Source organism: Netta rufina, assembly GCF_964035555.1.
Source record: "Netta rufina genome assembly, chromosome: Z".
Taxonomy (NCBI): domain Eukaryota; kingdom Metazoa; phylum Chordata; class Aves; order Anseriformes; family Anatidae; genus Netta; species Netta rufina.
The window spans coordinates 9,606,143-9,632,897 of record NC_140126.1 but is presented as its reverse complement, the minus strand read 5'-3'; the positions used below and the strand labels follow the sequence as shown (position 1 = coordinate 9,632,897).

The 26,755-nt window shown below is 34.5% G+C and overlaps 1 protein-coding gene across 1 annotated transcript in view; it reads right to left on the bottom strand.

Annotated features, from left to right (window-relative positions):
* The window catches only part of WDR70 (WD repeat domain 70), a 139,976-nt gene that overhangs the window by 71,812 nt on the left and 41,409 nt on the right, over nucleotides 1-26,755 (bottom strand). The window contains exons 7-9 of the mRNA XM_084305378.1: nucleotides 25,191-25,324; nucleotides 20,892-21,045; nucleotides 18,727-18,803 (exon numbers count right to left, since the gene is read on the bottom strand). Coding sequence (XP_084161504.1) covers nucleotides 18,727-18,803; nucleotides 20,892-21,045; nucleotides 25,191-25,324 — 365 coding nt within the window. The remainder of the gene's footprint in view (nucleotides 1-18,726; nucleotides 18,804-20,891; nucleotides 21,046-25,190; nucleotides 25,325-26,755) is intronic.

Below are 26,755 nucleotides of genomic sequence, written 5' to 3'. Positions count from 1 at the left end.
GTCTGTTCTCCCACGTGCCTGGTGACAGGACGAGGGGGAATGGGCTTAAGTTGCGCCAGGGGAGTTTTAGGTTAGATGTTAGGAAGAACTTCTTCACTGAAAGGGTTGTGAGGCACTGGAACAGGCTGCCCAGGGAAGTGGTGGAGTCCCCATCCCTGGAAGTCTTCAAAAGACGTTTAGATGTAGAGCTTAGGGATATGGTTTAGTGGGGACTGCTAGCGTTAGGTCAGAGGTTGGACTCGATGATCTTGAGGTCTCTTCCAACCTAGAAATTCTGTGATTCTGTGATTCTCTGAAATGCTTTGCACAAGCCCAGGTAGATGATGTCAGTTGTTCTTCCCCTATCCACCAATGCTGTAACCCCATCATAGAAGGCCATCAGGTTTGTCAGGCACAATCTGCCCTTAGCGAATCCATGTTGGCTGTCATCAGTCACCTCCTTATTTTCCATGTGCTTTAGCAAGGTTTTCAGGAAGATCTGCTTCATGATCATGTCAGGCACAGTGGTGAGACTGACTGGCCTGTAGGTCATCTGTTCTTCCTTTTTTTCATTTTTTTAAAAATGGGGGTTATGTCCCAACTCTTGTAATCAGTGGGGACTTCACCAGACAGCCATGACTTCTCAAACATGGTGAACAGCAGCTCAGCAACTTCATCTGCCAATTCTTTCCAGACATGCAAATGCATCTCATCAGGCTCCATGGACCTGAGCACTTTTAAGGTCCTTAGACTGTCTTGAATTCTACCTCACATCATCCTACATTGGGTGGTTCTTCATTCTCCCAGTCCCTACTTTTGCTTTCTGTTACTTGCAAGAGAGAAAGAGCCACTTCCCAGTACCTTGAGTACCTTAGTCTTCTCCATACCATTGAGTACCTTAGTCTTCTCCATATCACGAGTTACCAGGTCTCCTGTTTCCTTCCAGAGAGAAACCGCAGTTTCCCTAGTCTTCCTTTTTATCACTGATGTACCTAGAGAAGCCTTTCTTGTTGCCCTTGATGCCCCTGGCCAAATTTAATTCTAACAGGGCTTCAGCTTTGATCCCTGGTTGTTCCGATAATTTCTCTGTATTTCTTCCAGGCCTCCTGTCCTTGCTTCCATCCTCTGTAGGACTCCTTCTTTCTGCCTGAGTTTGGCTAGGAGCTCCTTGTTCATCCATGCAGGCCTTCTCATGTTTTTGCTTGACCTCCTCTTTGTTGGGATGCATCGCTCCTGAGCTCAGAGGAGGTGATCCTTAAATATTAACCATTATTCTTCAACCCCTCTTCCCTTCAGGGCTTTGTCCCACAGTAGTCTACCAAGCAGATCCCTGAAGATGTCATCTGCTCTCCTGAAGTCCAAGCAAGCTTGCTGCGTGCCCTTCTTGCTGCCCTCTGGAACCAAATCTTCACCATTTCATGGTCTCTACAGGTAAGACTTCCTTTTGAGCTTCACACTCACCACTAGACCCTCGTTGTTTATGGTCACAGCACCTCTCCTCACTGGCTCCTCTATCACTTTGAGAAGGAAGTTATCATCTACACATTCTAGGAACCTCCTGGATTGCTTATGCCCTACGGTGCTGTCCCTCCAAGAGATATCAGGGTCCTGGAGGACCGGGTCTTGTGAACATGAGGCTGCTCCTGTCTGTCTACAGAGAGTCTTATCCTCTTGGTCTTCCTGGCTCAATCGTCCTCTGCTCACATTGTAACGTTACTACTACTGCAGAAGTCACTACATTCTTCTCTGCCCTTTGCATAATGCTAAAAGTCCAAAGCAGAAAGTTAGTGGACAAATCAGCATTAAATTTTATCACTTCTGAAGATGAAAACCAAGGGAATTATTCTCTTATCAGTTATGTTCTCCACATGGGAGAAGATGTTTATTATTGTTTTGCTGGAGTTGGAAATGTGTAGATTTAAAAATACTGAAGGCAGGAGATAAACAATTTGGAAAACATTTTAAACAATCTTGTTTTCCTTTTAAATAAAAAAGAACAGAGAAATGACTTGTTTCAGAGCCCAAGGCGATAAAACATTGAGTATCTCTAGGGTTGGAACATGTTCTTTGTAGTGCTTTAATCTTCTGTCTGCCTTAAGCCCTGAAATTTCAGTCTTCAGAAATCTGCCTTTTCATTTACTACACAGACTTGTACTAGTCATTTACTACACAGACCTGATCAACCTTTTCTAATTTGGCCCTACTGCAAGCAAGGATTGAAATGGTTGATCTCCAAATGTCCTTTTCAGCCTAAATTATTCTATGACACCAGACAACTCAAAAAGGGTGCTTTACAACATCTTTAGAGCCTATGAATATTCTTGGCAGGAACCTACATTTCTTCTAAATATCTATAATGCTACAAACCAACATAAATCTGTTCAAAACCTAGTAAGAATAGAAATATATTTTAAAGAGCTGCAAGGACATGCAAATAGCATCAATGTTACTGACTTCAAGAGCTACTGGGAGGACTAAAATTAACAATGGATATTGGGAAAACTGCAGAAGCCTAAGCTGATGACTTACGTCACTTGTTCCTACTTGTTGTGCTATGTCTTCCTTCTCTGCTCATTTCCTCACTCACAAGTTCATGTGCTTAGCTAACAAGCAGCTATCCCCACACCTGGTTGGATATTCCACATCAATCAAGGTTTAACTCCCTGAAAGTGCTCCTGCACAGGTCAATCAAGTAGCAGGTAAATTCTCAACTCTGGTTGGTTTTTAGTTTGTTTGGTTTTGTTTCTTCAGCATAAATGCTCACCTCTAGCCTTCCTTTTTGCCTAACTTAGAAGCTAAATTTTAATTTCTTCTTTAATTTCTTCTTCATCAGCAAAAAGCAAATTCAGAGTGCTTTATATGTTTAGCTCCTTCCAAGTACAGCAAACATAGCAAAGAAAGTTTTCCAAAACTTAGCCATTTTTGGAATTCAGCTTTTAATTTTTGTAGGATTTCATGTTTAAAATCTAACCATTTTCTCTTGAAGAAAAGGAGCCCTCACTAACAGAAACAAACAGGTCCAACTTGGTCCCAGATTTAAATTTGTCCCTTCTATGATTTCATCAGCCCTGGCACCCTCAATTTTGTGGATTGTTAACATGCCTTTTAAAATGGCATGAGATGTCAAAACTTCCTCTTGCATCATCCGTGATTAGACCCACAAGCCACTGTTGATGTTATGATGTTCAGTATAGAAGTTCTTAAACTGTCATTCAGGTCTTATACAGAAAAAGTAGAACCATATTATTAGAATTACATATAGCCACTGCAGAGAAGTCAGTGTCAGAAGTATAAATTCACCAGATCAGCTGCTGGTGAAATACTGCTAAGTTGTAAACTGAGTTTACAAAACCAGTTTTATTTCCAAATGCAGGGGTGTTTCCATGTGTTTCCAAATCGTTTCCATGTCACCTCTGATGAATCATGAACAACTTCACATTTTTAATAAAGTCACTGTGTTTATAGACACAGAATATATGTGTATTTCAAGTGACTTCGAAGGAACTACAAGTTCTTAATTTATCGTTCACCACCACTAATTGCATTTCCTTGTTTTTCCTGTAAGAGCTTCTCTGTCTTACAATGATAAACAGAATGAGCCTCCACTATTCCATATAAAACAACAACAGAAATTTGTGGGACTGTGGATAGTATGAAATTCTAAGTTTATCATTTCAGAGAAACACACTGATCTAGTATTGGAATCAACAAATTGGGGCAGAATCTCAAAAATAAATTGAAAGATCAAAGCACAATGCTTAACAAAAAAACTAAGTCTTCAACAAAAGTTAACATTTACATGAGCTGTAATGTCAAAAACACTTGATTAATCAATTCCACTTCAACCATGTAATGTGGAAAGTAGAGGTGTGTGTGTGTGTGTGTGTGTGTGTGTGTGTGTACACATACACATGCCTGGAGTTTAAAATTAAAACCATTCCACAGGGTCTAGGGGCAAAGCAAAAGCCACACTTCCACAGAGTCAATACAACAGCAAAACCTGCTTAAATAAATAAGAAACAAAATTGTCACTTTTTGAAGTAACATGCTTTGGTCCCCCATTTTCTCTGCATTGCAGCAATAACTTTTTAATCTATTTTAAATCTTCGGTTCTTAAAACAGATAATCTGAAACAGTTTGAACACCTTAAAAACTGAGTTATGTAGTAAAAGTGTCAGTTGAAAAAGCTCTCAAATGCAAGCTCTTACAAGTGACTGCATTTTTTATTGCAGCAGCTAACATTTTAATCAAGAAAAACTTCAGAAAAATATTAATATAAACGTACATAGTTTATAAAGACGAAAATAGCTTTACTAACCCTTTTGTAAACATAGAGCTTTCAGCAAGGGCCAGCACAGTCATTATTCAAACTCCTCTTAACCAGGCCTGCTCATTTGCTGTGCTTTCTTAATCAGCTCTGCACTGAATATATCTATAAATAGATAAGTTAATCTGGGAAAAGACATCCTCATATATCTGGAGTGGACTTCACACCTTTACACATATCAGGACAAAAAGCAAACTACTATGCCAGTGCAGAGCATGCTACTAGACACATGCAAGATACTAGCAATTTCTTGATGAAGGCATTCCTGTATTATGAATAAATCTCTAGAGGTGATTTTTTTCCAAATACTTTTTATTTTGACTAATCAGAGGAGACTTACACAAGAGCAACAGAAGTATACCCCAGCACAACCACAGTGCAACCTCTTCCTGCCAAATACCATGCTTACATGCCAAAGGATGAGAACTAAACTGTTCCAGGGATTGAAGTAAGAAAAAAGTCACCAGAAGTGAACGTAATTGAAACATGTAATTCCTAAACCACATTACTGGAAATAGCTCAATTGCTATGGTTGAAATAAAAATCAACTATTTGAGGCTAGATATGTTGGATATACAAATCCTCCTGTGTAATTTTATTTTCATAAATGTCAATTCTGCCTTATTTTTTATGTCATGCAAGTCTTGAGAACAAGGTTTTAGATACTCTGCACAGTATTTTTATGTAAGTATTTAAGCAGTAACTCTATAGTACACAGGGTGTCTCATATACTGGCTTAACCAAGTTTGTGTGGAAGAAAGTTGTGTTTTACACAGGTAGTAACTGAGACAAAAACCTAAATCTCTCTGTCATGCAGAAAAAAAAATCAAAGACGTCATGTATCTTGGGACCAGGTACCAAATTCTCAGCTCCTTACTGTATTTATTTACACACATCCTCACAGAAACATTTGGTTTCCTTTAAGCCAAATACTTTTCTTACTTAATATACTTCTAACATTCCTCCTGGTTTGAGTTTTATGAATGTAGCACTAGTCACATACATTTACTATTCAATTATAAATAATATCTGGAATAGTTTGAGAGTGCCTTTTTTAAGCTAATTGCCAATTCAGTCATTACAAGAGATAAAACTTGTAGGGCTCACTACCTTAAAATCTTCCTATGTTATGACACTGAATATGCATGGAATACTGTTTTATAGAGGTATGTGTATTTCCAAATAAATATGCAAATCTACCAAATCTCTTCTGCCTTTAGAAGCCTTATGGTATTTTACATTTTCCCACGACCTTAAGCTTTTCAAATTAGTAGGCAGTACGGGTACTTTAACTTTCACTCAGAAGAACTGCAGAGAGCTTGAAATATTAAGCTAGGCTCAGAAACAATGACACAAGTAAGCAACCTGATAAATATTTAGCTTATTTGCATTTTGAACAAATGGATGTTATTACACATCCACTTGAAAATCCACTTGGCATTGCCTAAGGCATTATCATCAGGCAGTTTCAGTGCTAAATCATTCATTTCATCTTCACCTGATGAGGTAGCTCTTTAAACCAAACCACTGCTCATCTGCTTTAGTAGAAAGTTAATGTTCACATAACTCATTCCACCAATTCTATAGTAAGAGCGCTAACCTTTAGCAGAGCATAATAAAAGTTAGTGAGATTTTAAGTGAAACAGCTGCTTGACAAGTGACTGTTTCCCAAAATATGTGAACCTGCAAAACCAAACAATAATGCTATTACTTTTCACATTCAAAAATCAGCCATTCTAGAGTCACTGAGATAGCTACTACTGGGTGGCTAGTCCTCATGTAAACATATGTGGAAGTTACTAAGTGCACTAGACATACTTTATCTAATTGGAAAAGTTTCTACAGCAAACAATCCCCGGCCACGGACTATGAGCACACTCTGGTCCTCTGTGGTAGTCTATCTGCATAGAAGTGGAAACTTATTCCACACTGTATTTAAATGGCAATTTTGATTTAGTAGTCTTCAAAAGACAACTACAAACACATGTTTTTATATTTGCACTATATTTGTTCAATATCCTTAAAAATTAACAAACAAACAAAAAACAACAAAGAAAAAGCACTTCAGACCATGGACAGACAGGTTGGGATGAAACATCAATTTATAGACTAAGAATAACATCCATTATCAGAATTATTATAAAAAAGGATGTAAAAATGAAGTTATTATTAAAAAAAAAAACTTCCTGTTTGAGAATTTTAGCCTAGAACAACTCTGTTTAAACTTAACTTATTCACTGGAATTTACAATAAAAATGCTGATAGAATAATTAAAGCTCAAGTGTGTATCACCAAAGAAAGGGAAGAAACATGTTTTTCTTCTCTGAAACTCTTCTGTTATCTGTTATTTTGTTAACTATCCATTTAATTCACTGTGAATCACAAAACAGAAGGGAACTACAAATGCATATAAGTAAATTATTTATTTTGAAGAAAGAAATGTATATGGTCTAATACATTTATGATGACAAAAGAAGATCTGTATCTTATCTCACCAGACGTTCAACCACAGGAGACTAAAATGTTTGCCAGCCAGTTTTAAATCATGCAGACACCAATGAATATAGATCTTAATTGGAAACTTCCATTTAACAAGTTTCCACTAACATTAATGAGCTAAACTGAAGAATATCAATCAGCTATATTCTGTACTAGCAAACACATTTCACAGATTACAGGTCTGGAAACATTTCAAGAAAGAGATGAAAGGTTACCAAATTCGAACTAATCCCTCTCAAGAGAAAAGCTTAATTAGCGAATATTTGAATGATAAAATTAGCTATAAAAATTGTTATTGCCATACAGGGATTGTAAAACAACCAACTGGGGAATAATTCAGAGATGGTAAGAGGGAAAAAATAGGTCAATGAGGAATTGGTTGGTAACACTGTGAAGGCAGATTGGTTTTGAAGAGGTAACATGCAATCAAAATAGGGTATTTTTTTTTTAATTAACATACAACAGAGACTACCATTGGGCCCATTTCTCACCAAGAGTTTCACATGGACAACTTTGTTACACTCTAATATAGATCACATGTCAGCTTCTTCATAGCTTCATAAAGTTGAATAACTAACAGACATTCATAGCTCAAGCCCTAAACACTTACCCATAAGTAATTAAGTCGCATCTCAGTCACATGTCACATTGATTAGATTTCTTTTTTCTTTCACCAAGAAATCTAGATGCGCATCCCAATCCCAGGTGTATTAATTGGTGTTTTTTAAGCTCACTGGTTTGTTTGTTGATTAAAAGAGAAATTTAAATCACCATTTTTTATGCAAAGGCCACAAATGGTTAAAAAAAAATAAAACACAGAATTCCTCCCTTAATAATCAGTTCTACAGTCACGTAATCTCTGTTGAGAAAAAAAAAATTCTTTCCTATTCAAGCCTCGCTTATCAGCTTCCAATCACTAGATCTAGTTATGCCTTTCTTTAACAATTTAAACAAATTTCAATGGATGTTTTATCTCCATTTTAGTATTTCCCTTTCATTGCAAAGTCTCTTAATACCCTCTTCAATAACTGAGTCATATTCAGCTCTTTGAATCTCTATTAAATGCAGTTTTGAGATTCTTCTCTGAAATTTTCCCTCTTTACTGTCTCGCAACATCCTCTTTAGGCTTTTGTTATTGGAACTAGACAGAACTCAGCTGCAGTCTCAAGGATAATTACTGAACAAAATATTAACAACATACCCTTTAACAATGTCATTACTAAAAGTTAATTCTTTGTGTACACATTTTTTATAGATGTGCATCTGTTCTATAGACTCATACTAAGAACTCACATACAATTAACCCTAAATAACTTTCAGGAAATGGGTCCAGTTTTGAAAATACTCATCTCCGTGTCTGATCCTGCATGCTGTTCTCTTCACCTGGTTTACCAACCAATCTACTTTCATTGACAGTGACTAATACTTGATCAGATTTTACTAGAAATAGAGTCATGATCTCTCTGGTAAAATATGCTCTAACTTATAAAAAATATATGTAAAAATTTTGAAGCAATACTAAAATCTTATGAAACTGTATTAAAAACATGGTATTTTGTTTACTTCAGATTATCAGTTTTAAGCTCTTTCACTACTAACCAATCCAACTTATATAAGCCAAACGTTGAACATGTATTTACAAAATCAATCTTTCAAGTCCAAAACAAAGCTCACTTTAATTAAAAGAAAAAAAAAATTAACAGATTGTAATTTAATGCTTGTAATGGCTAAAATGTACTTTTTTTATAGAAGAAGTTTGATTAAACAAATGACAAGTTTCTCTTACAAAAAAATCATATAGAATTCTGTGTGGTATATTCTATCACTTGTGAAATGATATTTATCAGCCTTAAATGGAATTTTTTGAACTGGAAGTATTGTAGACGAACCAGTATCCAGTGAAACCATACACCTTTGAAAAGACTGGATTAAGGAAAGCAATTTCAGTCTGCTACAACTCATTCAATGAAAAGAAAAAACCAACAATCTATGTAGCTCTCTTTTATGCTAAACAAGTAATGTATCAGAGAGATTTTAGCTAAAAATCTATTTATATAACACGAAGAGGAACAAATTAAAGTTTTATTATGCAAACAATGAAATTGTCTGTAATTCCAACTGTCAAAAAGTAAAGCAAATATTTTCTCCAAAATTTCAAGCTGTAGAATATTAACTATCATTAGCCATTACTGCATAAATTTAAAACAGAATCAACTTTGAACATTAATGGCGAGAATTTAATTTTATTTTCTTAGACAGAATACGTTTTATCTTTGTGAGCAAATGTGCCAAAATAAATTCCTGCCTACCCTACTTTAATTTCTCATTATCAAACCAAAACATTTGAGTTTGGTTTACTAAGTCTATTGTACTTCCAATTACTACTAGAATTACCAGAGAATTCTTATCATTAAAGCAAGATGTGTATCTCATGCGAAAATTACCCTTTAAATTGAGATATAGGTTAAAATTAACCACTGAATACTTGACAGGAAAGGATTTCATCTACATGTAATAAAAGACAATCAGTTTTTCACGGGAGAAGACAGGAAAGGAAATTGCCAGAGTGAAAGCTACTTGTATAACAAAGTTATCACAATGGAAGTGTTTGCTTAAAAATCTATATACATCCCAAAAGCATGGGAAGTTTCCTACTGATTTTAACACAGCAAATTCCTGCCCCCTTTCCTATCTGATATCAAGCTGAACTGATGGAAATATTAAAGCTTCCAGCCTCCTGTCATTTCTATCCTGCCAGAAGTTATTTGCCCCTCCAACCTGCTAACAAGGTTGCTCAAAAGTATTATCCAACCCATTTCTGTCAAAATGAGTCAAGACCAGGAAAGATGTAATAATACAACATTTTTGGAATATGTCTTATTTTGACAGAAAATTAGGAAACAATTTCCAGTGAAAGCTCATCTATATAACCTAAGTTGTGAAAATCCTAAGACATTTTGATTGCATAGCAAAAGACAACTTTCTTTGAAAAGGCTGTCCCTTCTTCCTGTGCTCCTCAGACAGTTTGAGAAACATTGAAGTGCTATGAATATCTAAACAATGTGCTTGACAGATAAGCCAATTTTAATTTATATCTTCATCTGACACCAAAAAAAAGAAAAAAAACTTTCAGAAGTTCAACCATAACACAAGACAACTTCATCTCTGTAGGAATACAAGTATTTCATTATAGCTGAGTTGTATCCTTTTGTATTCTAAACTAATTCCAAAAATATGTTAAAACCCTAATACTTACCTGAAAAAAAGTCTTAAAAATCTTGAGGAAAAAATTTAAAACTTCAGAATTTTACCTTCATATGGAATACTTTATATGAAGTGCAAATATGAGTATACATGCACTTATGTACATACGTGCTTGAAAATTTGGCAACATTTCTTTTTTTTTTTTGGTTCCCAAGATGAAAGTCCAACCCATACTACAGCACTGACAAATTTATTTTTTTCACCACAGTATAATTTGCATTCTCTTCCCTATAAAGCAGTGTGTTGCAGCTAGACACACATAAGGGTGATCTTTTTGGAGAGTAATAACTTTGGACATCAAAGCAGGTCCTATGCTCTACAGTATGCAGCTTGTTTTAAGAAGTAAATCCAGGAATTGCACAAAAGCACAAGCCTGAGACTGCAATTAAACAAAGATTTTTAAATGATTCCCTAGATAAAGGCAGAATGCTAGTAATTAGTTTCAAGTATGCTTTGCCAACTGGTCCTCAAATTTGTGAAAAGAGACGCAGCATTGCAGTCTAGATTCTAGGGAAAAGTTTATACAAACTTCTTGGTACTGGCCTTGGCATTGCTATCTTACTGCTCTCTGCAGTTTTCAAAGCTGTAGACTGAACATTACTAACTGTATTTATTAAGCACAGAATGTTTAACATTGATGCAGAATGCGTTCAGACTAATAATATTTATCCAAGTCTTTCTTCAGTGCTGTGCTTTGCTTGGTGCTTTAAAGCAACAACAACAAAAAAGGATGTCATACGTATTTAATTATCACATTTCTTCAAATCCATTATCCACAAAATCTATAAATTCTACATAACAATAATTCCACTTACACTGAACTACATAAATCCACATTCTACTCTCACCTCTGCTTTCATATACACAGACTAACTGATACAATAACTGATATGTATAACATTCAGGAACAGTAAAATTGTAGATTAAGTTCTCAAGCTGTTAACAAAGCTGTTCCTAGCCTTAATAGAGTTCAAACAAACTCAAGGGTGGTATTCACTTAAAGAGTGCTTAGTCTGAGACACTATCAACCTAGAGTGAGCATCAACCTAGAGTGAGTAGACAGTATGTAACCTGATGACTTAATTTTATAAATCAAGGAGAAACGCCATGTAATTCCAGTATCATAGCCAGAGGAATTTTCCTTCACAGCACATGGCCACACAGGTTGATAACATATCTCACCCTCTCCTTAGAGCTTACTACTATTAAAAAAAAATAATAAATAAATCTAAGGAACAAGAATGTGAGCTATAGTATGACCTGGCTCTGAAAGACTGTGGGACACAAATCTCACCAAATTATCAGCACAGAATCCTGTAGGCTGAAGGGAGCTTTCCAGTTCAAGTCTGTTATAATGGCATCGTAAGAGAAAAAGCAACTAATTGCTCTGTAGGCAAGAAACTGACTGCTGGCCATCTTCATTAGTCTTCCAGACCTTTTCTGAAAAGCTCTCAAATCTTTATGCAATTGTGGGCCTAACTAAAGGAACACATGCCAGAAAGCAATGATCATGAAGTCATATACTGATAGCTACCACCTACACAGGAAAAGAAACAAGGCAGTAATCAGGAGGAAGATGAGACAGCAGCTGGTCGAGACAAGAACCTGGTAATAGGATGGAATTGGTTAACATATAAAAAAAAAAGCAAAAGTTAGTTGGGGATTAAATTTATCATCAACTAACAAATTATCAAACTCCAAAAGCACCCACAAGGCATCAATATCTAAAGCCATATCTACAACATGACATCCTAAAGGAAAGGAAACTCTTTGACATGACAATGCTTCTCAACACTGGACAAAGTTACAGAAAACCACTATCTACACCACTTGTCCTTCATAAATTATATTTGGCATACATGAAACTACAAATCATATTTGCAAGTTTGATGAAACTTACTGTTGTTTCATTAAAAAGGTAGTTAAGATACCTTTGTCTAAAATCCTTCCTTTCAGATTAAAAGCTAGTAAGAACATATTCACTTTTCCTTTTTGAATGCTATTACCACCATCTACACTTACAAGCATCTAGGGCTGAGATCTGCCCTTTTTCCCCATTAGTTAATGGAAATAATCTACTAGGAAATAGTATTGACCTTTATCCCATTCAGGGACTGTCTTTTAGAAAAACACATAAATATATTTGACATGGATTAGTCTAAGGATTAAATTGCACATTAAATGCAAAATTTTATTTCTGAAAATTTGAAGCTACACTGAAAGATCTCTGACTATTTAACTGGAGATGCATTCATCTTAAAGCACAGTTTATTCTGAAATAGCTTATTACAAATGTCACTCGAGGATGGCAGTCAATATTCTTGAAGATACCTTTTGAAGAGTAAGAACATTAACTTAACTTGCTAGATTAACTTGAGAGAAGGAAGACTTATGAAAGGAATTTTCTATAGTAAACCAGCTGTTAAGCAACCACAGCAATGGTTACAGCGACAAATCACAAAGTTGAGGACTGCTAAGTTTCAAGTTTGGCTGCAATTCTACTTCTAAAAGGAAAAAATACATGAGAATAGGGACATGTAACACCTGTTGCTGGAACACTTAATATCACTGAGCTCTCCTGCTTACAGAAATACCTATCACATTCGTGATAAGAAAACATCCAAATAATAAAAACAATATTATCCGTTTCCTCTTCCTCTGTTGTTTTAACATAGAAGTCAACTGATATTTCGGAATGATATAAGCAAGGTGTTAGTTACATTTTAAAACACACAGTATTTTTTTTTAAGGCATTCTGCTCAGGTATATTTCCAGAAAGTAATTTTTAAAGTCTTTCCCATTTTCTTTCACTTTCAAGCAATGCGTTAATGTTGACATTAGTGTTCCATAAAATTTAATGCATTTCTGTGGGCTTGATATACTGCTCATAGATTAAACAGCAGCTCACTGAATTAATAAATATAGGTTCCAAGTAAGCCTGAATAAAGTGGTAATGGCCTTATGGAAAAGACAAAGATGATGCTGATTACCCTTTAAGCACAAAATGTTTAACACATTAATGCAGAATGCATTCAGATTAATAATAATTATCCAAAAAGATTTCTTCAGCCTTACCTGGAAGGCAAAAGGTACATGCAATTAAAAGGGACTGAGGGGTATTCAGAATATTTCAAGCTGTAGGGTATTTAAAGTTCTAGTAATATACAACCACAAATGAAAAGATCAAATGATAACTCGGACAAGAATAAAGTTTAAATCAAGTTAATACCAATATTAAAAAGAGCTTTGGATGTATGCTTTAAAAACAGGGAAAGGCTGATATAAATTACCAGACAAATTAGTGAAAATTGAAATAAACTGAATTTCTGCAAGGGAAACTTTTAAAGGCAATTTACTGCAGTCTCATGAAAAAGACAATTGAGTTTCTATACCTGCTTTTTTCTTTTGATATAATTTCATTCTTATCACTTTATATGTTGGAAGGTTAACAGAAACAATACTACATAGATCTGAGAATATGCACAAGACTTATCCTATTTAAAAAACACTCTGCTAAAAATACTTTGCCACATCTGTGGTTAATTAGTGTTATTCAGACATGGACTTAAGGTTGATCACATTATTATTTATAGGACTGGCAGGTTTTTTTTGTTTGTTCGTTTTATATTTCCTTTATTTTCCAACTAACAGGCTTACAAGCTTTGAACAAACTGCAAAAATATAATGAAATCATTATTCACCTCTAATCAAGAATAATGAAAGTATTCGTACAAAAGCAAGGTCAGTTTTTTAATTTTTTTTAGAGCTTATTATATGCAACTCACAAAGTACACTATTATACATTTTAGTAAGCCATCATCTGTAATATTTTCCAGGAAAATGAAGTGAGCTACTCTAAGCTACACATACTCAGTAAGAACCACATGAGCAGATAAACTTATACAAGTTAACAAGAGGACTTTTCAGACTTGTTCAGCAACTCTCAGGTCTAGGGTCTGCTTCATTCCAGTGTGTACGTTGACCAGTTGCTGTTTATCTCATGTGGAGTCAGGGAGAAGGCACTGTCTTTTTCTTACGCATTTTTTTTCCACATTCAACACTATGTGCTTGAACAGCCATACAAAACACACTGAGACTCCCTGCTGGTAACCCATATATCTGCAGTCTGAAAACACAATACATTTACACATAGCCTAATAACCACAAATTAGAATATGTTATAGTCGAAACCTACTCAGAGGATTTATTAGAAAAAAACAACAACAAAAAAAGTAAAGCTAATTTCTAATTTGAATGCCATGAATAAATCACAAGAAACAGGCCATCTTTCAAAACTTTTCTTTTATAATAGCAATCCCTAAGAGTGTTCATTTAAATTACGATTTAGTTCAGCATATTACTATAGCCTTAATCACCCGAAATCAACGGAAACTATCAAGGGCATAAAATGACTGTCCCCAAGCAATGATTTGAGCTACAGCAGGTTTACACCGAAAGGAAAATACATGTATTCAAAATATTTAAAATACATTTATTTAAAACATATTTGAAATGCGTTATTTTCATTTTACTATACAAGTCTACTTGCAAAGTTTTCTTTTAATTTCTGTATGCCTCATGACAACTCCTCAACGTACCAACCTGAAGATGCAACCCTTTCTCCTTGTTTTAAGCTATATGTGAGTGACAACCCTTCAATTAAGGAGACAGACAACACAAATACTGTCTTATGATAAAATATACACCACGATGTTGTAAATTCTAACAGTGCTGTGAAGTCTAACATTCAATTTATAAATGATTGTTATCCCCAGAGATGGTGGACAAACATCCCTGTACTACAAGCACAGAATATACAGAGTAGTATTTAACAGTACATTAACACCCCTGAGGTGCTCCCCTGTGTCCTCTTCACTTCCTTCTTCCTCAGACATTGCTATTCAGCATTGCTTAAGTAGCATGGCAGACATGCTTGAATTGCTACTGTCAGTGGCTTCTAAACTTGTAGATGATAACTGAAGACCTTTACTCCTTTTCTTGCAAGAATCTTTGAAAACAAGTGTTGGCTCAGACAAACAGCTTTGTGGCACACAGAGGCTCTCCACACAGAAATACTGATCAAACTAGTGAAATAGTTTCTGTTTAAGAACTAATTCTGTATTTAACAGCCTTGCTTTAGTACTCCACACAACATTCAGCAGAGACTCAAGTCAGCAAAACTAGAAGCCTTCCTTCATGCCTACCACAGCAAACATTGCTTTCATTGTCCTCTATCTGTACATCCAGAATTGAACCTGCGAGGTGTCCCATTTTAGTGTTCCATGTTAGATGTCTTTCTCCAGACAAACCATTGTGGCAGGTCCTTTTTCCAATGTGTGCAGTGGAACACAGCATCTAGAGATACAGATGAGTAGGTGCTTGATTTCATCTTTTCTTCTGATGTGCAGCTGTAAAGCTTTTCATTTCTACTTTTACAGATATACACCTTCTTCACAGACAATGTACGATGTAAAAGAATATGTCAAGGATAATGAATGCCAAATCATGTCTGTGTACAATTTCAAGAATATCAAAACTAAGTACAGGTAGGTCTCATGCCCCGTAGAAAGACTGAGTCAAGACAGGGATACATCTACGAAACCCCTATGTACAAAGCCATGTAAAGATGTATTGGGCTTTGTTTCAGCATTTCCTTAAGAGAGATCTTACCAACATTTAACCTACTTGCATGGAAACCACATCAACTCTAGATATGATAATGGTTTGCAGCAGCTTTTTACCTTGAGAAGAATCCACATACTTCTCTTCCTGAAGTTACTGGCAGATTAGAACATCATAAAAACAAACACCTGATTACATCCAAATATAGATTCATCTAACCCACTAGTTAGTCTTTAAGAGCAACAACTATGCTGATCAAGTCTCACCATTATGGTTTATTCCCTTCATTGTCCCATACTATTCACAACTGTTGTGTAAGGGATGTTAGAAAGGAATGCCAGAAAGGAATGCCCATTGCGTTTCTTGTGTTTGGGCTCTCCTCATCCCCTCTCAAACCTGACAACGCCACCTCCTGGGATAGCATATTCCATATTCCACAATACATTCAGACACTATCCAAAAAGAAGTATTTTCTTTTATCGAACTTCGCCTATCTCAACAAATGCCTCTTAGTATAAAGGTGTTTCACAAACACAGTTCTGCATCCAGATCATCCATCCAACTCCAACATTTTGCAAACTTTGACACATGCTATCCCCACTTAGACCTCTTAGCAAAAAACTGAGTCTTCTGGTCTGTCCTGATAAGACCACAGGCTCCAAAGTTCAAGTTCCATTTTAGATTTTCTTTGCTTTGCATGCAACATAAATCAAGATTTCACATAAAATCATCTCATATTTCTGCCAGTATTTCATTAAGCACAAACCTATTGACTCACAAAAAGCCAGCTTTACAAATCAATGAAATAGAGTCTTTCAACACAGAAGAGTCATGTGTAAATACCAGAAAAAATATAAAAGAATAGACAGACAGACAGATGCAACACTTAATCACACCCATAACTAAATTTTATGCAAGATGCAGAATAATAAGCATAAAACACAAATTTCCTATTTTCTGGATTTTTTGGCATAAATCCAGCTTTTTTAATGCTTTTGCTTGAAATTCAGAAAACCTTTTTTCTTCAAGCAAAAATCAATAGCTGTTCTTAATTAATTCTCTCACATATACTGCCTATTTTTCTTTAGTTTAAAACATCTCTGCTATGAAACCGAAGTATTCTAATCTTACTTTGCTAAGTAAAATGCTCTGCTAAATTACTGTAATAAAGAAATCTTACAGCAGCTATTTTTCCTCATGGAAAAATCACTAGACACTACCCTAATTTCCACTTGCACATTATAAAAGCAATGGCAAAACCCAACAAAGAAAACTAAATCAGAATTTCACCCATTACTGTACAATATCAACAACTGTTGCCATTTACTAATGGAATGTACATTTTCAGAGGTGTTACTCACTAACAAAACTTTACACAATATAATAAATAAGAACAACACCTGAATATACCTCTTTATATTAATTATATCAGTTTTTCAAACTCATTATACACTGGCATAATCAGATGACCTTCCCTACTCAGACTCCTATTTTCTTTGTGTATAGTTCCAGTATTATATTAAATACTGATTAAATTTTGGAGGCTTTATAACTTGTTGTTACTGAATTCCATGGATGGAATACTGTCTTTAACATTTTAATTCCTGTATTGCAAATTAAACAATCCAAACTGTTACTTTTCATGACATGTCCAAATCCTGGAAAGACCTGTCACTAGCACAAAACAGGATGAAATAGATTTAAAATACTTCTATAACGTCAGCCACATAGTGTCTCTAAAAATGCAATTATGCATCCATTTATAGCAGTGTTTATCTGGATTTTACTTACTTGACCAGAGCATTTCACTGCAATTCAAGCATCAAGGATGCAGTGAATTCATACTTGGTATATTAGTTATGCAGTTGTTTACACAGTACAGAATTAGACACTTAGACAATCTAAAAAAAATTATAATGTCTTGATATATTTCTCAACATCTCCAAAGTATTCAAACTAATGAAGAAGGTTTACTACTCTCTCTACTTTTAAAAAAGCAACAAACACTTATAAGACATAATAATCATTTTTATTATTGAAGCAAAATTTATGTCTACAAGCTGAAAAAAAAACACTTAAAAAAAAAAAAACACAGGCTTAACCTGCATGTATTTTTATGATTGAACCACTCCATAAATTACAATTTAGTTTTGATTTGTATTTTTCCCTTCTGGCACAGTTTTACTAGAAACTGTCAGTTTTCTTCTTAGAATCATTTGCTCATGTATCGTTGTGTTAAACTGGTAAGCTGTTTCCCCTTGGGGAAAAACAGTCATTTAAAGTAATTGATAATTGGCGTCTTAGGTCTACCATTGACCAGACAGATACCTTCAGGGCCAATTCAGTCTTCTTGAGCAAAGGAGACTGCATTTTTTAAATATTTAAAAGGAGATTGCATTTTTAAAATATTTAAAATTTTAAAATATTTAAAATATTAGTCCCAAAACCATTCATGAACTTGCTGCTGACAGCTGCAAGAAACTTTATTGATTAATGCAACTGCCACAGTAACATTTTGAAGTTAGATTCTTGCCACAAAGACTAATGAAACAACAAAATAATTTCTAACAGTCTCCTCTACAACATCACTCAATATTCAATTACAGGTAAATTGCAACCTTCAACTAAAATATTAAATGAAGTCACCTTCTCGGTGACTTCATTTACATGAGCCTCTACACAAGAACCATTCTGCTCTCGAGACATACTCTAGAATGTTAAAGGGGGCATTTAATTTTGTCCAAGAATTTTTGTAAAATTAATCAACTTCCTGTAAAACTTTTGTAAAAGTAGCCAGCTTCTTTCATGAAATATCAAAAGCTATTTTAAGTTACAAAACTAAAGAAAATACAGACAAAATAAATCAATCATCTGGAACCTAAAAAATGACAAATTTATGCTTCCTGATCTTACCTAACATTGTCTTGAGCACTTGATCAAGTTTTAAAAGGTAGGTTTTTAAAGCAAATTAGGGCACAATATTAAAATGCAAAAGCCAAACAAACACCTTGACAAAGACAGGCTTTGATACTCACCCATCATTAGAACATGTCAGAAATTCTTCCTTTATTTTTGGATGCCAACAGCCTGAATTAAGCATTGCTGTATGACCCTATGGAAATAAACACAAGGTTGTCTTAAAAGGTTTTATAAGAAGTCTTAACAGGCTTTGTAAGTTTTACTCCAATCCATAAGCAAAACCATTTCAAAAACTGAGAGTAGAATCCCTTCTGATCAGACTGAAGTTACAATGGTGTAACAATTTTTTATGTATTTTAATCCACTTCATTCTTGCCTGTTTTCATTTTCAAATGATAAAAACATTAATATTTTCCTTCTTTTTATATTTTTTCCTCTCAGACCATGGCATAGAATCACACTTGTTCTTTTCATCTTGGCAGAACTGTAACGCAGAAAAAGGATGAAACAATATGCATTAATACCATATTATGCAAATTGTTTTTAGCCACATAAAAAATAATAGCAATGACAAGAATTATCAGGAAGGATACAATACACAGGATACAATCTTTTGTTTTAGGATGAAAAATCAGAAGGAAATTACTTTAGCCAAATGCAAGAGACTGTCATTATGTTTACTATAAAGATAAGATGTTTTTGTCCAGCTGGCTTTACATCTTTGAAGTACAGACACATGATCATTGACTACCTTCAGAGAGAAATCTGGCAACTACTCCTGTTATACTGGAATTATTTTAGTTTGCTTTAAGCAAAAATATGGGGAGAAATACTGTAAAGTTAATGGGGCAATATAACAAATATTTTAGCATTTTGACTGTCAGACCAAAATACATTGGAATTCCAGAAGTTTACAAGAGAAAGAAAATCTGTATTATTTTTTAAGTAAACAAGAACTAAAGCAGATGTTACCATTTGATGGTTTTATATACATATCACTAGCCAAAAGAAATAGTGATCTGACAAGAACAGCCTCAGGCAAAACGGTATTTAGCCCAGTTATTTGGCAATACACTTTACAAGCAATAAATAAATCATCTTTATTATCAGCTTGAGCAGTAGATGTTATCATTACTTTTTTAGGCTCTTCGGCTATTTATAAAACTGACCTGAATTTAAATCATCTATGTAAACAGAATCCTTGTCACATATAGTTTGTGGTTGTAAGGATGCAAAGTGCTCAAAACCCAATCAAGTTGTTAAAATACTTCAGAACTATGAATCAGCTGTTCTCCATTTGCATTTTCAACTACTGTTAAAAATGTGCATGCTGTACCTTATTAGTCTTTTACACTCATGACATAAAAGTAACTCTCTCCTCTTGCCCCTGCCTTGAATGGGGTAAATTGGATCAGCAAAGGATGAAAAGTAAAAGAAAGCAAGAGACTATATCAGATCAATAGTTTCTGGTTTTTTTTTGTTGGTTGGTTGGACAACAGTATGGGGTAAGCTGGAGATTTTTACAAGATACACTTTTAAAGAGATGGATTTCTCATAGCGTCATAGGCATGTTACTTGGAAGAGATCTATGGAGTTCATTTAGGCCAACCTCCTGCTCAAAGCCAGATGACAGCCAATATCAGAACAGGTCAGCCATGGCTTTGTCTAGCTTGAAAACCCCCATAGTTGGAGGTTCCATGGCTTCCATGTTCCTATGCTGCAGTACCATTGTGCTGAAAAACTTCTACAGTGACAAACCACTATAGACTTCTAGGCTAAGACTGTTGCTGTTTTAGAAGCATTTGGCTACAACACCATTTTGTCTTTTCCAGTAGCTGTATACTGTTATTAGATTGCCATCTAACCTCCAGCATACTAAAAGAGCCCAGATGCTTCAACCTCTCGTCATAGCACAATTGCTTTAGAGCCCTGGCTTCCTTGGAAGGTCCCGGACCTCTTTCAGTTTCTTCAAACTCACCTTGAACTGAAAGAAAAACCCAAAACTGCCTTTAATCTGCTGACACATGTATCTTATCGTAGTCCAGTTTGCAGTTTGTCTCATTTACAACAAAATTAAGTTGTTAGCTGACATTCAGCCCAGCATCCATTGTAACCTGTAGTCCTTGTCAAGCCAGCTGGTACCAAGCATGTATCGCTATAATGTGATCATCCCAACCCAGAGTGGGGGCTTTGCACACTTATTTATTAACTTCATGCTGTTTCTCATTCAGAAATTAAATAAATGTCACAATACTGTCAATACAGTGGTTTTGCTCTTTACCTTGGTGTTTGTCATATCCACAATGTATTGGTCTCCTTTTATGCACTCCATTACTGGGAAACCATCTCTGTCAAGCACCTTTGCCTGGGAGTTACCAGAGACAACCAGAATGACATCTCCTGTGCTGCTGTACTGTAAAGACTTGATTTGGTGACTAAAAAAAAAAAAAAAAGCCAGTATTAAAACAGAAGTGTCAATGGTGAGAAAATGCATTGCAGAAATAGGCCCATATACATTCCTGTATCAGAAAGATGGAAAAAAAAAATCTAAGAGCACAGGATTAAAGCTTTTTATTCCCGTGTGTGTGTGTGTCAGACTTCCTTCTTTAATGACAGAGCACATTGTACAATAATATTTACAAAGTTGGCACCTAAAACGTCATTTCTGGCAAACATATTTACTTTAAGAATGCTTTGTAACTCCAAGTGAAAAATAGCATGCCAGATTCAGCTCTTCAGGGCTCAAAATTCTTCCTCACCTTCTCAAAAGCAACATCTGGATTTACAGTAATCTATAAAGTACTATAAAAGGATGCTATAGTCCTACATCAAAATCCATTACACATTGTACAGCAGGAAATTCATCATATGTCAGCATTCTCCCATCGTTTGCTATGTAGATTCAAATAAAGATATATATATATATATAATATATATACACCAATGAACCTGGAAAAATATCATTAGGTAATAATCTACTATACCCTAAATGATTGTTCATTTGCTGCAAAAGCTTTCTTACATACATCTTTCCTTGACTGAAAAAGCTTGGGACAGAAATCATTGAATACCAGGACAAGAAAAATTATTAAATCAAAGTGGGATGATGGCAAGTGAAGCATAAATCCATTTCCATCCCCAGTGACAGCTTCAACGTCTTCTCTCAGCATTCTGCTTTATGTACAAAGCTCTCTGAAGTCACTGTATCCAAAGCAGATATCCTTTTGTTTCCCTACCAGACTACACACTATCACAAGGATAGTTGAGAACAAAAAGTAGTGTATCCACCGCTCACCTGCCAGAAGTGATATCCTGGCACATTAACAGAAAGTGTACAACAATATTAACACTTCAACTCTGCAGTTAAATTAACTGAAAAGCAGAGATCACAATGTGTTTGCAATTCTATTTGTATTCTTATGGCCTCCAAGCTATGTTCAATAAACTGATCATCACAAAAAATATTGTTCAAGTGCATCAAGAAATAATATTTCTATACCAAAGGAGTATATTTCACTTAGTGAAAAACATAACCATGTGCATTCAGATTCTAATAACTTTATGAAAACTATTTTTTTAACATAAAATTTCACATCAGTAGAATTAACACTCAGGTGATCAATGAATCTGAGTATGCAATTTCTAACTTAATTTAACATTTTATGTCTTGCATGGTATTGAATTTGTAACTGACTCAGCAGGAGCTATTATTTGTAAAATCTCTCCTCAGACTGAGATAATGTACAAAACACATAAAACATTGTAATACATATTTTAGAAAATCTGCATTGACCATAGAAATGTAAACTAAGCATAAGTTTCTTATTCAAAAAATGTTTGGCAAAACTGATTACATTATGACTCAAAAGCCAAAAATTGCTTCAAGTACCCTATTATGTAATATGAACTGGCAGCCAAATTGGCTGAAGTATTATAAACTCTAATTTTTAGTAGAAAAGAGACACTCAAATCTGGGAATTTCCGAAATAGATCACAGGCGATGTCTGAAAAAGCATCCTGAGCATAAAGAGCAAGAATGGATACTAGCACAAAAGGGAGGGAGAAGGTCAACCACATTAAGTTCAGAGGAAACACTGAAAAGAAATAAAAACAAACCCACAAGAGAAACAGTATCTATACTCCAGAATATTCTCTGCAGACAACTGATAAACTATACTGAAGAATCTATATTGGTGTGTTTGAACAAACTTTGCTTTCAACTTTGAGCAACATTTAAGTTTCTTCTAACATAAAACACCTCCTGATTTTACAACACCTAGTATAATGGGAACATAATTCTAACAATTAATCAAATCAGGGATGTGGGGAAACAAAAAAAAAATAAAAAATGTTTATTTTTTAGATATAGGATAACAACTTTTAGATATAGGATAACAATAACCTCCTAACTGTGCGATATTGGTCTAAAAAAACATATGCAGTAAGTCATGCTGTACATAAGGTATTTGTACAACCCAGAAGTTATTGTTTTTCAGATGTTTACTGGACTGTTACCAAAAGTAAGGCTATGCAGAGGCAATTCCTAAAAAAAAAAAAAAAAAAAAAAAAAAAAAAAAAAAAAAAAAACACCAACTTTTGGTTCTTATTAATGTTCAAGCAAAAGTCTTGGAAAACTTACAAAAGCAATTCACTTTAACAGGATTAAAATAGGATTAATCCAAGGTTTAAAGCTGCCAAACCAACATAGTACTTTCTGCTGGAAGTACATTGGCAGAGCTGTGACACTGTTAATTTCTACACACATTTATCACTGATTTCCCTTACACTTGCCCTCATCTTTAATGCTGAGGTGTGGTTTGAAGGTACTGTTTTGTTTTTCCAGGCTCTCTTTTTCTTGTTCTTATGTCTCAAATCCAAGGAGAAATTAACATAGTAATCTGATATTATGCTACAAAATGGAGCCTGGAGAATGTGTAATTCTTCTCAGGCTTTTTATTCTTCTTAAAATGAAACTAAGTATTTGACTCCAGAACTAGATTTCTGCTAACACCTAAAGCTTCCATACCAGAACTCCTCAGAATTCTTCAAGATTAAGGTCTGTGAATGCACAGTCCTTGCCATAAATTCTGCAGTGAAAAAATATAGTAAGAATATATATACAACTGAACACAGGTTATATAAGAATCCTCACAGTGCTATCTAGTACTAAGACTACAATTGCATCTTATACCATTATTACCAAGTACTACTAAATTTGAATTTTCTCTTCTGCTCAACATGGAAGTGCTTCAGTTAAAATAATCTCGTCCTGTGGAAGTAAAGACTGTGGGCTATTTCTTATTGCCAGTTATGACAAATGAGAGGAAAACGCCATTTGTGTTCTGTTACACACTTGTGCAAGTGAAATTCATGCCAGAAAAGTCTCAATGTGCAATTTTTTTTCCCCTCCAAAGATGCATGTTTACCAAGTCATGTTTTCACAGTAAATGTGCTATTCTTTAATTTACTGTAACAAAGTAAGTCAAAGTAAGATCAAAATCACAGCATATTTTTATTGTTTTAATTCTTCACATTTTAAACCACTAGTAGAATCTCTTTTTAGTTTGCTCCTTTTCAGGCGGCCTCAACTTTTTGTCGTCTTTCATTAGCTGGAGTACTGGTACATCTACAATTAGTCATGGAAATCCCAACTTTCCAAACTGACCAAAATTCAGTTTTCGCTTCGTCTATTTTTAATGATTATTGTCTGAAATTCTAAGGACTACTTATTGCACATCGTAAACTTCAATCCCTTTTAAACATACCAAGCATTTTATAAAGTGTGTCTCATTAATTAATTATTAATTAATTAATAATTAATGTCTAACCATTGGATAGTACTTTTCTAGAAAAAACATGCTTTTTTTTTCCATATGTGTGCATATTTGAAAGTTAGCTGTGCATAAGACATGGCATTTTAAAGGAGATTGATATTCCAGTTATCTGTAACAAGTACACAAACCTGGTTCGTTTATTGGCTGAATTGCCAGTGAACAGTACAAAAGTCACTGTATAAAAAAAGGTTTCCTGTATTGTTATATATCTATATGCCAATACAAATTTAAATAAATATAATCTTGTCAGACGCTGTGTCTGTTTTTTTCATGTGTGTGTGTTTTGTGTTTTTTGTGTTTTTTTTTTTTTTTTTTTTTTTTAACATGTACTACATAGCCATTTTATTATTAGTTCAGTGCAAGGGATCACTACTTCCAGAAAAGAAGGATTTAATGAAAATATGATCCCCTCAACAACCTCATAAATACTGACAGTAACTACAGAAGTTATGTCCTTCCCATGAACATAAACTTGAGCTTTAGTTCATAATCTATTTGCAGATATGTTATTGACAATTCCATCTGCAAATTCACCTATACCTTTCTAAAAGATTAAAATATATGTCTGGATAGAACATGTAAAGATGTAACATGACAAGTTCTTGGTTTCATGTTCCGTTTACCACAGAAAGTGCAATGAGATAGAAAAACCTTTCAAGCTAGCTATCTTACAAGGCTTTTGTGCATTTTATTAGGAGATTAACACGGCCAATATCTCAAGTGAAAATGTAAGTCTTTATGCATACCATTCACAAGGCTGGAGTGACCGAAAAGCCTGGAGAGAAGCATCCATTCCAGCAAAATCCCAAAATTTAACATCATAGTCATATCCACCAGTTATCAAACGGGCACCTGAAGGATCCAATCCCAAAGCAGAAACCTACACAGAAAAAAAGAAGATCAAAGTTTTTTATTTCTCTTTATTTCTGTAATTCTTCTTAAGGAAACAAAATATAAAGTATTGCTAAAGTAAAAAAAAAAATAATTCAGTGTGGTAGTTTATATGTTTTGTCTTTGAATTTTCACCATCTTGTACAATGTCTGAGTACCTCAAAAAGGGCATGGAAAATGAAGGTGGAAATTACATAATCTGAATACAATACTGAAGACTACAGAGAACAGCTAGTTTACATTGTTTGCTTTCCTATTTTCTCAATGATGAATTTGGATATCTTTCATTTCCCTGAAGAAAACAAAACTGTACTCTAGACTTGTTTCAAAAGTACAAGTAATAGTTCTAGCAAGATTTTGAAATGGTATTTAATATCCATCAGTTTAAGATTTTGCACTATACTCAACATAGTACATGTGCGCATATATGCACATTGGTTAAATTTGCCTCCTGAAGGAAAAAAAAATATAGAAACTTGGTTTAAAAAAAAAAGTCACAAATTTAAAAAGATTTGTATGTCTGTCTGACATACAAAATTAGCTTCATAAGGCTACTTAGAACTTTGAGTAAAGAATGCTCTCATTTATTATCCTCAAAAAACAGGTGATCCCACGTAAGATGTATAATTATTAAATCCATAAACCCTTTCATTTCAGAGAAAGCGGTCCTCAGCACAATAAAATAATGCAGCATTAATAGAAAGAAAATGCTCTAGAAAATGCCTAAAAAGTGATATACAGTGATGAGCCAGAAAGATCAAAAAAAAAAAAAAAAAAGGTTTAAAAAATCTTATACTCCAAGAACATTTACACTTTTGACAGTTCTTGGGAACAACAAAAAAATAACTTTCTGAGTAGAAGACAACACATGAGAATAATGTTATGGCTACAGGTTAGCCATAAACTTTTAGGATAAAAAAAGATCAAGTCAATTGTTTCCAGGTGCCTAAACTTTTTAAATATTCCAGATATTCATACGAAAAAAATCTAATAATTTGCATGCAGTGCTGCTGCTCTGTATCTACTCTGTACACAGAGTATATGCACATACAGATTATATTCATTGTGTATACAGAAAAAAAAAATCGCAAAAAGATATTCCCTTTTCAGTGTCCAGTTGAGAAAGTAATAAAAAATAAATGTTTCAGTAATGTAATGTAAAAACAACAGTTAAGAACTGAATTTATCCTTTAAGATGGACAATTTGTTTTTGCTAAAATTAAGGTTTTCTTAAATGAAAGAGTTTGCATTTTTTTGTTTCATGTAGAGAAAGTTAATTTATATATTCCTTATTTTTATCAAAAATTCATTTCTAGTTGCCATCTTCTTAAGGCTCATGCTGCTCCTTAGGCTCTTACCTTACTGCGTTTCAAACTTATAACACCATGGTATAGGCTACAGTTTTAAGAAAATACGTCCA